Source organism: Amphiura filiformis, chromosome 8, assembly GCF_039555335.1.
Source record: "Amphiura filiformis chromosome 8, Afil_fr2py, whole genome shotgun sequence".
Classification (NCBI taxonomy): domain Eukaryota; kingdom Metazoa; phylum Echinodermata; class Ophiuroidea; order Amphilepidida; family Amphiuridae; genus Amphiura; species Amphiura filiformis.
This window is the reverse complement of record NC_092635.1, coordinates 60,687,232-60,700,267: the sequence shown is the minus strand read 5'-3', so window position 1 is coordinate 60,700,267 and position 13,036 is coordinate 60,687,232. Positions and strand designations below refer to the sequence as shown.

Sequence of the window (13,036 nt, the reverse complement as noted above, 5' to 3'; positions counted from 1 at the left end):
TTTTGGAGGTAGGTCCCGGGGGTAGGTCTGGCAGCTCCTGGCCCGGGCTCCTGGCCTTCAGTGTAGGCCTAGGTGCTACAGGCCCTATAAATTAGGCCCAATGTGACTGAGTGATGTGGCCCTAGGTAGGCCCTGATCAAATTTATTATGATGATGCATTTTGGCTGGGTCATGCATGCAGGCCGGCTGAGAGTGACGTGGGCTGAGTCATTGGTGCATGACGATATCGATTTATCTATCGAATCGATCGACGTGCGTACTATTGAAGGACTTGTAGAGTTCATCCTAAACCGGATACGGGGAAAGGTATTCCGGGGAAATCCCTGAATACCGATTTTCAAAGCTGAAATTTTAGGAGTTGAGTTCCGTTTTAAAAACGGTTTGACCTGTTTCCCGTGCACGCCGGAAATGACAGGCAGAAATTACCAAATTACTGATAGCTGGGTATTTTCTAGGTTGAATCAATTTCCAAGATCTTTAGCGTGAGCATGGTGCCCCGGGCATGGTGAGAGCGCTGTTATATTGGTCATTATGCCTCATGCATTTTACGGTTAACATTTGATAAGCTTAATAAAATGTGATTCATCCAAGTGTTGTATTTCGGCGACAGGATTTGAAACATGATGAAGGCTGTACATGACATGCATGCTTGGTGACGTCCATTGAATTGCAAAGAAGGAATTGCGTACTTGTATAAACAACTTGTGGTAGTCTTTTAAAGAACGGTATGTATTAAAAATAGAAAATCTTAAGATTTTATGTTAGCGTCTGTCAGCCCAGGCATATGACATGTATGAGCTATTATCACTGATAATTATTATGTTATGCATGTATGGCGTATTTAATACACTACAAACATGACAAACAGTGTCAACTCTTATAGGCCGCCCTAGTACATGTACTTATTTCAGTCTGGATTTATTCAAAATTAGGACTTACATGTAGTACATGATTGACGCTGTCAAATAGAATGATTTTGCTGATCTGAGTGAATCTGCTCAGTGCTTGATTTGAAAATATTTTGATTTTGAATTAAAATTAGGCATATCTTCGACTTGGGGTCAAACATGTCAAAACGGACGATATAACATCGAGCTATTATAATAAATGCATGAATGAATTAATGCGACTATCAAAGTAAAATGTACACTCGATCGGACATCTGGGAACTATAGTCCTATTAAACTAGCGCGCACAATATCCGCGCATAGCAACACTACACTGGGCTGTATCCCCCTGTGCAGCTGTGCCCTGCAGTCGGGACCACTCTCCCGATCGAGCGACACATGAGGTCAGGACTGGTCGATCAAGAGAATGTACGACCAATCGGCCATTTGATGCATACCACAGCAATATTTCATCAATATGTTTGAATTTGTTTTGAAAACAGGAAAAAGATGGCTACCAGTGGTCAAATACGAAGCACTAAGACCTATATTTGGTATACTGCTGATGTGCTTGGTACCGGTGCAACAAGTACAGTGTTCAAGGGGAGACATAAGGTAATTGAAAGGTCACAGAATTTAACATGTACATGTGCGGGCTTGTTTATAACTTGCCCGCACATGTTCCAGGAATGTCGACTTTTTTTTTTAATGTTAAAAACTTCAAGATTGGACTTGGAGACCGGTCAGTTTTATGGTTTGAAATGTGCTTTAAATTTACTGAAATTTAAAAGGGAGAAGGAAGTATGAGCTACATCGTATGTCAAATTTCATTTCCTTTTGTACAGTAATTCATTTGAAAATCAAGGCACAAAGGCATTCATTCTTTGTACTTTCGATAGAAAACTTTTCTGTTCGAAACATGTGGTACGGTGGCAACATGCTTGATGTTGTTAATTTTTTTATTGTATTGTATCAGTTATAGCAATGGTTATTGTATTTGTATAGCCAGCCCATAGAACTTGCGTGCAAGTTTTGGCACAATATTTAGGGTTTTGGACTTTTGCCAAGTCGTACGGTGGTTCAAAATTGCCAATAAACTGTGAACAATGAACTGAACTGCTTCAGTAAACAAAGCAAGGTCCCATTTTTGTTTTACCTTCATCAATTCAATTAGGGTCGGTGTGGTTTCCTCATGATGTAGTACTTCAAGTATGGCTTTACTTTTAAGGATTCTAAATTTCTATACTTCAACAAGGAAGTTCCCCATTTTGAATTGAAAAAAACTAAATTTTTACCTCAAAAGTGATAAATTTTAAAGAATAAACCATTTTTTTTATGAAGTACCATACCGGGGTACTATGAATAATACCTACTTAGGGACCGTTCACAAACACTTGTAAGGGAGGGCCTGATGCAAACAAATTTCATTGCAAAAAAAATTTGGGCCCCCCCCTACAGACCTAAAAAATTTCAGGCCCCCTTTTTGACATGAAAATTATGGGTCAATCCCATGGATAGAAAAGCATATAAACTCAATTTTCCCAGGAAAATTTGTGGTCATTTTTTCAGCCCCCCCCCCCAGAGGGTCAACAATTTTCAGGCCCCCCCTTTTTTTCATCAGCCCCCTAACAAGTGTTTGTGAACACTCCCTTACATTGTATGTATCAGATACATGATGTATGAAAGTGTAACCAATCAATAATTTTTTTAACCTAACCCAAACTGAAAATACAGATAATTATTGATGGATACGGCTCTGGTTTTTTTAACATGTATCAAAAGGCTAAATGACACTTTGGGAGACCCCAGCAGAAACACATGACATATTTCAGGATAACTTTTTATATTTTTATGTAGTGTAGACCTAGGCTAATCTTCCATAGCTTAACAAAATTTGTCCCAGTTTTCTTTCTTTACTTGTGACAAGACCAAATGTCCAATTGTTAACGGAAATTTGTCAACCTAACAAAAGTGACTAATTTGTTTTGTTTACAAAATAAAACCAGATCAGCTCTGAGTATTCTGTTCAATATTTTATGAACACATGTTAGTACAAGATCCAAGAAATCCAAGATTTACCTAAATAATTTCTAACATGAAAAATTTTTGAGCACTTGAAAATTATGTTTCGGACGTTACATTTTCCGTTAACAATCTTGCTCTATTTTTAACATGGTCTAAGTGATTGTTTTATCATGTAAAACATACACAAATACTTTAAATGTTTGCCTCAGGGCAATATAAATAATTGCAAGTGCAAATTTTGCATCGGTTGAATGTTTTCAAATTATGGTGAAGCATTACTTAAATGGGTCTCATTTTCCGTTAACAGTTTTGTAACATCCGAAAGAATACATATTGTCTTATAATTATGTGAAGAACGATACTAGCTTTGAATTTTCATTATTAAGTTGAAGTAGACATGACAACAAGTATCTAAATGAAAAATGATTTCACTTCCTCTCGACTTTATGTAAAATGTTGGCCACACAACATTTCCGTTAACAATGGTAACATCCGAATCAAATGTAACATCCGAGACAGAAAGAGTGACATTTTGTTGAAGAAATTTAATTAGAGGGGAAATAAAAAGGTCAAATGGATTGGAAATCATGGGAAGGCCATAGTAGAAACATTTTTTATCATACCCAGGTTTGTTCTTTGAGTGTGCAAACCGTTAACATGTCAAGTTTGTTTCGGATGTTACAAGGCAAAATGTTAACGGAAAATGAGGCCAATAACAGGGCATTGTAAGAAGATTTTAGAATATACACTTAAATGAATGTGAATTTCTAGTAAATATGGTGTACATCCTCATTTTCCTAATATTGCTGACTCCATTTCACCTTTGTTAACCTTGCTAGTGGAAAAAAATTACAAGTTGTTAGCTCTACAATATCTATTGTCTCTATGCATAACACATAAGATAAAAAGCAACATAATTAATTTGGTTCACTCTTTTCAAATTAATTTCATTACTGACATATGCACATGTCCTAAGAAATTTATTTTAAATTTGAAAAGCAACTTACACTGAATATTTCTCCATTACACTAGCAAAATACTTTGATTTAAAATGTGTTTCGGATGTTACCCATTTTTTGTTAACAAGTCCAAAATGAAGTTGTAATTTCAATAAACTTTATAATATTTTAGCATAAGATGACATCTAAAACTTATTGAAAATAATTAAGTAGCAATTTTGTCATAATCATTTATTTCAAAATTGAAAAAAGCTGCATTTTCATAAAAAAAATTATCATTTTAACATAAAATATATATAAGTATGTACATGTGTTAGGCCTATATTGGAATCACTATGCACATATACCAGAAACAAAGCAGGAGAAATACTTACTATGCTTCATACAGCTTCATTATGTCCGATAAAACAATAAATTATCAATGGAAACAAATTAACCACTAAGAAAAATACTCTTACAACAGAACAAGTTTCATGGGAATTATTTGTTAACACAGACTTATGAGCTGTTTTAATACTGAGCAGTTTTGCATATTTTATATGTGCAAATGATAAATGATTGTGCCTTGCATTAAAAAAATTCTGAGTGTCCATCATGGCAACATACCTGTTGTATATGCAATGATCTCATGTTTGTTAATTCAACTTCCAACCATCAAACTTTGTAAAAATGTTAACATCATGTAACATCCAAATCACTGCCTTTAATTATACACATATTTGTACGTATTTTGAATCATTTGAATAATTTCAACAGGTTTTCTGATTCAAAGTGATTGATATTATGCTAAAATAATGAAATGTCCCAAATGTTTCCTTCAATAAGTTCAATTAGATTGCAATTGCATGTTAACGTAATGTAACATCCAAACACTTTTAAGTTGGGAAGACGTAAAAGAAAGCCTGATTATGATTCTAAGAAAGGTGTAGCCCTTTGTGTTATCAACTTAATGCTTCAGGGAGCTAATTAATTTGGTTTATTATGATTTCCAGTGCACATTTACAATAAGGATGTGGGTAACAATGTATATGAATAAATGCCATATCAGTACATGTATATACATCTAAATTAAACAATTTCTTCAGTAAGATGAAAATATCATTTAATGATGATTAGATTTTCAAGTGATAGGTTTAATCATCTGACAGTGATTATCATTTACATTTTTGAACTAATATGTGCTTAGAAATAGGGCCAGATACCTGCAAACAATGCATGTTAACAAAATAATGTAACATCCGAAACCCACAAGTATCTAGAGTTACATTTTTACTATAAAGGCATTATCAAACTTATTTTGATATGTCAGTACTTGGTTTTCATTACCTTGTTCACATATGGATTAGCAATATATGTGGATGAAATTAATTACATTTAGAGCATATTTTTGACCACCAAACCTGCTATTTTGCCCATTTTTCAGTTTCATATGCCTGAAAAGTTACCTAAAAGTGATCGCAGAATGGCGATATTTGGTCAATAGTAACTTGGACTCATTATTTTCCTATGACAACTAATTTGGTAACTAATGGGCATTACAATAAGCAATATCTAGCTTTGGCAACAAGTTGCTTTTTATGAAAAAATCTCATTTGGCCAAAGGGTCTACAAAGTTTACAGACCAAATGAACAGAATTAAGCTCCAAGTTTTGTATTTTCATAAAATTCAAGTCATCTGCTTTGAGAAACAACATATTTTAAGTGTCTTCTGTCAATTTCATTTTTACCCTCTCAGTTCACACTTTTGATACATGTTAAAAAAACCAGAGCCATACATAAAATTGTGAACATTTGAAAGTGAGCCAAATTTGTTGCCATTTTTTTTTTATTCTGTGGAATATTTCACCATGCATTGTTTGGATCATAAATGAGGTCATTCATTTTTATATTAACTGCAGTGTAAATAATTATGTGCAATTCAGTTACGTTTTGAATAGGATATACATCAGGTGGTAAAGCTATAAATAGGCCCTAGGTATTCAAGAATAAATATTCAGGAAAATTTGGCACAATGCCCACAAAATGATGCAGGTATACAGATTATGTACATTCATTGCTGCCTTTATTAAGTTTACCATTTAAAATGTAAATAAACAGGCATACATGTACAACCAGGATGTGTATCGGACATTTTCACACATTTATTTTCACCTTTCATTAAGCCGGTATGTAGCGAAAATATAAGTGTGCAAATATAATTGGTGTACTTGAGTAAAGGTGTATAAAAGAAACTGAAAATTGTGAATTAAATTATCAAAATTAGCCAAGTTCAAATTGTGTGAAAATTTCCACATTATATTTTTACCAAATGACCTATTACACAGACCTTTGATAAAGGACTTTGACATGAAGAAAAACCCACGCACTGGAATTATGTTGCCTCATGCAACTCCAGAATCCATTATATTGGTACAGTGCCACATTCTATTGGTTGGCCATAAATTATTTTTCATGCAGTATTTTTGTCAGTTGAATTTCATGTTGAAGGTCATGTATAAGTATAATGTGCTTAAATACTTGTGGGTATAATGACCTATCTCATGCAATGGGTGTGTGTCATGACTGGAATATATGTAGTGGGAATTCCCCACATGGCATCATATCTTCTGTGAACTCGAGCCATGAATGGATCTCATTAAAATTGCACTCTATGGTATCAAATAATCAAAACCTTCCATTGTTAAAAAACATTGGCTACAGAAACAAAGACCTATTTTCACATGTGAATTAATTATCCTGTGGGGAAAAAAGCCATGCACATGCATCTGCAGTTTTTCATCTCATTTTGTACTTTTCTGTTAGAATTGCTGTTAGAATTAATTGATCACTGTCAGAATCATTAAATGAGGATCGATATTAATTGCTAAATATGAAGCATAATTTACAAAATTTAATCATTATACACAATAATGTCTGTTTGTTTTTTAAAACATGTTTATTGATTGTATAAAATGTATTTTGTCGTTTATGAAGCAGCACGGCATGTTGATAAAATAATAACAGACATTTATTATGTGTGCTGGGAGAAGCACCTGGTATATTGGTGCCTGGGTTCGTGGGTCAATGGGCCCTTGTATTCAGGCTTTGGGTCAGCTGCTATGAAGCGCACAATAACAAAAATAGCAAGCAAATTGTCAACAATAATAACCAGCCGTATACTGTCGAACTCGAAATGGAAATCTTTATTAATGGTTAATTAATAGCTCTGCCAATTTTTAATGAACTTGGTTTTTTTAGTCTGATTTTAAGCTTTGATGTTTACAAAGACTTGTAAAAATTAACAATAGAAAAAATTATAGTTTCTTGAGCACAAAAACAGATAAATATCATTATTATTAGTACAAATGTTGAACCTTTTGAAATTAAGTTGGACCTGACTATTATAGTTGGGTGTACATGTATAGTTGAAATATTTCTCATGCATGGATAATGATTTTGAGTGGGTGCACAACAAGTAAACCCAAATTATTTTGTTCTATGGTTAAAGGTCAACATGTTTACTTGTGTTTCCATTTCCAGTTGTTGTGATTTGGTCATTCACAGCACCCTGCGAATAGTAGTGAACTTAGGCAAAAATTGCATTGATCATTTCATAGTGTGCGCAGTGGCGGCACCAGGAATTTTTCTCGGGGGTCATTGGGGGTGCAAAGTGAATTTCGGGGGGTGCAAAATCAACAAACCTTGTGCAAATTGATGCAGTTTTGGGGGTTTTACTGGGGGGTCAACAGGGGGGCAAGAGTTCTGACTGGGGCACATTTTCCCCCATGCCCCCTGTGGCATATACTTTTGTAGGTCAGTGTGGTTTCCCGGTGTGGTTCTTGACTTAATTACCGTGTTTCATCAAATAAACGCCTCGCTGGCGCTACATTTTCCCAAGGGGGGGGGGGGGGTTTATTCAAGGTCAATTTTAGAACGATAATTCCCATTAAAATCATTAGGAAAACTTAAAACTCACACTAAAATGACGAACTATGAACTAGAAACACTGACTTCTAGTTCACTTCCGGGTTTCCAATCCAGATTTTCGCCAATTATTGACGCAATTTACGACCATGTGGACAACTTGGTAAGCTTACTACACAAGATAGCATGGAAATATCAACATTTTTTAAACATCTTGGTTGAAAAAAGTTGTGGGGGCGTTTATTTGAGGGGGGTGACTATTTGACGAAATACGGTATGTCAACTTGTAAAGAGGGCTCAAAGTATATGATTTGTAGACTGAACTTCTGCAAAACATCAAGTTGTTATAATTTTTCAATAATATATTGATTTAGACATATATTTTTGGCAAGATCTTACCATATTGGACACTTTAGGGATAAATATGTTCTTTGAGTTTCAGTGGTGGGCTTTAGCATTGAAATTAACCATTAGCATGATTAGTGGTAGGCCCAGAAGTAAGTGGTGGGTTCGACGGTCTCCACCGCCCACTATAGACTTGAAGAGCTTTCGAGAGGTGTGTCCTCGCATCCTATATATTTTGTGTACACATATCTGCCTACGCCTACACAGATCTAAATTTAGTTTTACCGTACTTTAGATTCAAAGTTCAAACTTCATACAGGGATTCAGTATCTATTTTAGTTTCACGAGTAAAACAAAGTTCATAGATAATCTAAGTTATAGACAGGGTCCAATGATTCCATATAATCAAAAGGCAAATACAATATGGTCATTTTCACGGTAAAGGGTGTAACTTTTGATTTTTAGGGTCAAAATTTCAAACCACTTAAATATGTTTCTGTTTACTGTAATCATGCATAGAAGCAACTTAAATTCCAGTAAAATAGTGTTTCAAGGCTTAAACCTTTTGATTTCTGATAAAAAATTTGACATTTCCATAACATTTTGGTTAAAAAAAAAAAAAAAATGTATTTTACATAAGCTCAGAAAATTATAACATGAAAGCTGGAATACATGTGAAATCCCATTCCAAAGTAAGTCAACAGATATAAGTTAAATTTTATACCATGTTTTGCTATGTTTGTAATTGCACTTTTGAAAATTTTTAACATCAAGGGTCATTTGCAATGGAAATTTCCCAACCTTAAACATATTTTTTAAGTTTTAATTGGGTTCCTAAAATAATTTAAATGTCTAACTTCATGTACAAATACTACTTGATGAAAGGAACCTCCCAGCCAAGTTTCACAGAAATTGGAGTTATTTTTAGAATTGGCAATTCAAGCGATTTGTGTTTCGGAGGCTTCAGTTAACAACACAGGTGATCATAAAAGTAAAATATTTGGCTAACTACTACAAGTTGACATGAAAAAATAGGTAAAAAATATCACAATTACCAATTTTCATGCTTTGCTTCTAAGTATTGAATTTCAGTTGTGACAAAAATTAAATTATCACAGCAAGTCATTTTTTTTTTTTTTTTTTTTTTCATGTTTACAATGGTTAAACATTGCAGAAGTAGTTTTTTTGAAAACAACACTGTTGGGATCATCTAAGCTGTTATTTTCTTGTGTGTATTGAATCAATGATTCTATGCGGCAGATATTGCAGATTTATAACATGATAATTTTTTCACCCATTTGTTAAGTATGGTGTTATTTGCATGTGAAGCCTCCGAACGGGCTTTCTTGGATATCAGTATATTTTTCAAGCATTAACCATAATATCAATTTTTTTTTAAATTTATGACATTCTGCACATATCATGCAACAATTACAATGCAGATATCAATATGGAACATACCAATTTAGATATGCACAGATGATAATTAAGTTTACTGTTGTTTCGAGGCTTCATTTGTTTCGGAGGCTTCAATTGTTAACGGAAAGTTTGTATTGGGTCCCATTTTCAAACGGTGATATATATCTCCATGATTTAAAAACAAGTGACTTGAGGATCTACTTTGCTACATTTTGATAAATAGATTGGATGAGCTCTTTTATTTATATTTGCCCAAGCTTGCTGAACAGTTTGTTTCGGAGGCTTCAAAAAAGTTAACGGAAAATCGGCTCTTTGAAGTCAAGATTTTATAAAAAATTTAAAAGCTTGCAAATCAACTAATTTTTGTTACCCATTTCAAGTGAAGATATCAACTGTTATGAATCAAGAAGAAGTGAAGAAATAACCAAGAATTATGAACCAAAGCTATACCCACAAAGTTTGTTAACAATTGTTAACGGAAAATGAAGCCTCCAAACGACAAATATCAAGTCCGGTTCTCAAAAATACAGGGCTGTTCACAATTAAATCTAATGTGGCAGTGTTTACTGAACATATGACCGTACTTTCAGGATAAGAAAAATTATCCATGAACTAACTGAAGAAAACACAGGGTTTTACAAAATGTTACTGTTTTTTACAGTTTTTCAAAATGGCAATATTAGGTACATTTAAGCCTGCTAAAACTGAACGCAGCAACTCCCGAAGATGATTATGCTACCCAAGGTAGCTGCTAACTAGATGACTTATGTGGCCAAAAATCATGGAATTCTGTGGCTTTATTAGAAAACTACGGATCAAAATGTTAAAAATCCAAAGTTACACCCTTTACCGTGAAAATGACCATATACTGTACTTGAAGTCTTGTCATGTCTATGTGTGCACCAAAAAAAATGTGGTATAAAACCAACTCAGCCACATTTGTGTGTCTGTCCAAGAGGGTTACAGCCCGCTAGTCCGAAGGCCCGCCAGTCCGAAGGTTCGCTAGTCCGAAGGTCCGCTAGTCCGAAGGTTCTCTATTCCGAATTCTAAATACGGTCCGCTAGTCCGAATTTTTAACTAGGTTCGCTAGTCCGAATTTTAAATAAGGCTCGCTAGTCCGAATTATATATAAGGTTCGCTAGTCCGAATTTAAAATCATGTTCGCTAATTCGAATTTGATTTAGGGTTCGCTAGTCTGAATTATGAATAAGGTTCGCTAGTCCGAATTTTAAATAAGGTCCGCTAGTCTGAATTTAAGAAAGAAAGAAAGAAAGGAAAGAAGGAAGAAAGAAAGAAAGAATTAAAGGAAAAAGGATTTATAGAGAAAGACTTAATCAATGAAGAAATAAAATAAATAGAAAAGTTTGTATTTTAGACATTCATAATAGGCCTAGCTCTCGTTGTTGTTTTGAAATTTTTCCATTACCATTGAGGCGATGGTGTATATTTGATTGCAATTTCACTCAATCTGCAAAACCTACATGTAACTGATGTATCAGTAATTTTTAAAAGGAATAAATATTCAAATACAGCATCTATACCATGTATACTTTTTGTGTCTTTAGAACATAAATATACAGTTTTCATCGATTTGGAAACTTATTGGGTTACTTGCATTGTTTCCTTTCTGAAAACCTTCGGACTAGCGAACCTTTTGGCAAATTCGGACTAGCGACCGCCACGTCCTCCATTAAATACGTGTTCGGACTAGCGAACCGTCGGACTAGCGAACCTTCGGACTAGCGGTCCTTCGGACTAGCGGGTACTCGCCAAATTGTGTACCTCTGCCACATTTGTGTGTCTCTCCAAGAGGCAGAGTCTTAGCCAGAAATCAGAAACCACCCGTCCAAACAGATACCAAAATTTGACCCTCAAATATAAAACAACTTGTCTATACCCATGGAAGGGTCACTGGGGTCAAATATGTCCTGATTCGGCCTTTACATATCACTCTGAATTAGTCTCAAGTTCAACCTTAAAATCATCTGTTTTAGAGCTATCACATCTGTAAAATCCATTAAATCCACCCGTCTAAAATTAGATTAGCCCGTCTTAACGCATGGCTGGCTAAGACCTTGTCAAGAGGGCAAAATTGTGTACCTCTGGATTATTTTTTGCTATGTTCCTGGCAAACTTTGCTTTTTGTGAGACACACTGTGCCAAAAACACACATTAAGCTTTGCATGCGCAAACCTTTGTAAAGGTTAAGCTTAAAAGATGCCAATTGTCTTTCCATTTTGCCAATAAATGCAGGAGGTACACCCTAGGAGGTACATTATATTTTCTCTCCATGAGTGATAATTTACCATAGTGTTACATTGTTTACACACATGCACAGGGCAATTTTGAGTCTGTTTTTGCTGAACCATGAAATGGTATCAGCCTATAAGTGAATGTTAATACTAGCTTACTAGCTTACTAACTGACTAACCATTTGGTCTGAAATGGACATATCTCCAAATGCCACGAAGGTGTAACCCCCGAGTGGTGTCAAATGGAAGAGAAAACATTAAAGAATATAATAAAGAAACACAGGGGGGTGCTACTGCTAATAGTTTTAAAGTTGTGGTCCATTTTTATTCAGAAGTCGCCCAATTGGGCTACTAAATCACAGGTTTGCACTGGGAGACAGCTTGTCTGCTATTTTGATAACAAGCATATATTGTTTCCAAGAAAGTGAAGTAAATATTGTGAAATTCCCAAAGTATTATTAAAACAGTATCTTAACCACAGTATGGACCAAACTGGACGTGTCTAAGATCGCCCACTACAGCCCATTTTGTGGTTAGTATTTAGATCACAGGAAATTACAGTGTCCCATGATGCATTTATGAAAATACACACTAAGGGTATGTGGTAAATGCTATAGTTACCTATGATTGCGCAATAATGGTGAATACTTGTGTGGTGGGGGTTTGGTGGTCGAATGTTATTCCTTCCCATGATGCATTTATGAAAATCCATACACACCAAGGCTACAAGGTAAATACTATATAGTTGCTACCAACATTTTGAAATATGTCCGATTGAGCTACAACTTAGTACAAATAATCCTTGATATAAGGGGATCATGAAACATTATCTGAGGTCATCCAAGGTCAAAGTTTAAAACTGCTCCGATGAGACTCTGGAAAAACAATCCCCAGCACTTGGGGAGCATGAAACAGCAAAGGTCATCTGAGGTCAAAGGTCAGGTCAAATTTTAAGTTGCTCCGATTGGGCTGTAACTCGGGGAAAATGATCCCTGACACTTAGCGAGTATGAAACTGCAAAGGTCATCCAAGGTCAAAGGTCAGGTCAAATTTAAAATTGATATGATCATGCTGTAACTCAGGGAAAACAATCCCTGACACTTCCACAAGTATAAAACTGCAAAGGTCATCTGAGGTGAAAGGTCAGGTCAGATTTGAAGTTGCTCCGATCGGCCTAGGCCTATACCACAATATGCTGTCGAAGTCACATGGTTCAGCTATGGTGCGGTAACCGCTCTAGTTATAA

At 35.1% G+C, this 13,036-nt stretch overlaps 1 protein-coding gene across 1 annotated transcript in view; it reads left to right on the top strand.

Moving 5' to 3' along the window:
- The first annotated feature begins 320 nt into the window (after positions 1–320).
- Positions 321–13,036, top strand: part of LOC140159643 (serine/threonine-protein kinase TBK1-like) — a 39,572-nt gene continuing 26,856 nt past the window's right edge. Inside the window, exons 1-2 of the mRNA XM_072183138.1 lie at positions 321–725; positions 1,391–1,502. Coding sequence (XP_072039239.1) covers positions 1,398–1,502 — 105 coding nt within the window. The 5' untranslated portion in view covers positions 321–725; positions 1,391–1,397. The remainder of the gene's footprint in view (positions 726–1,390; positions 1,503–13,036) is intronic.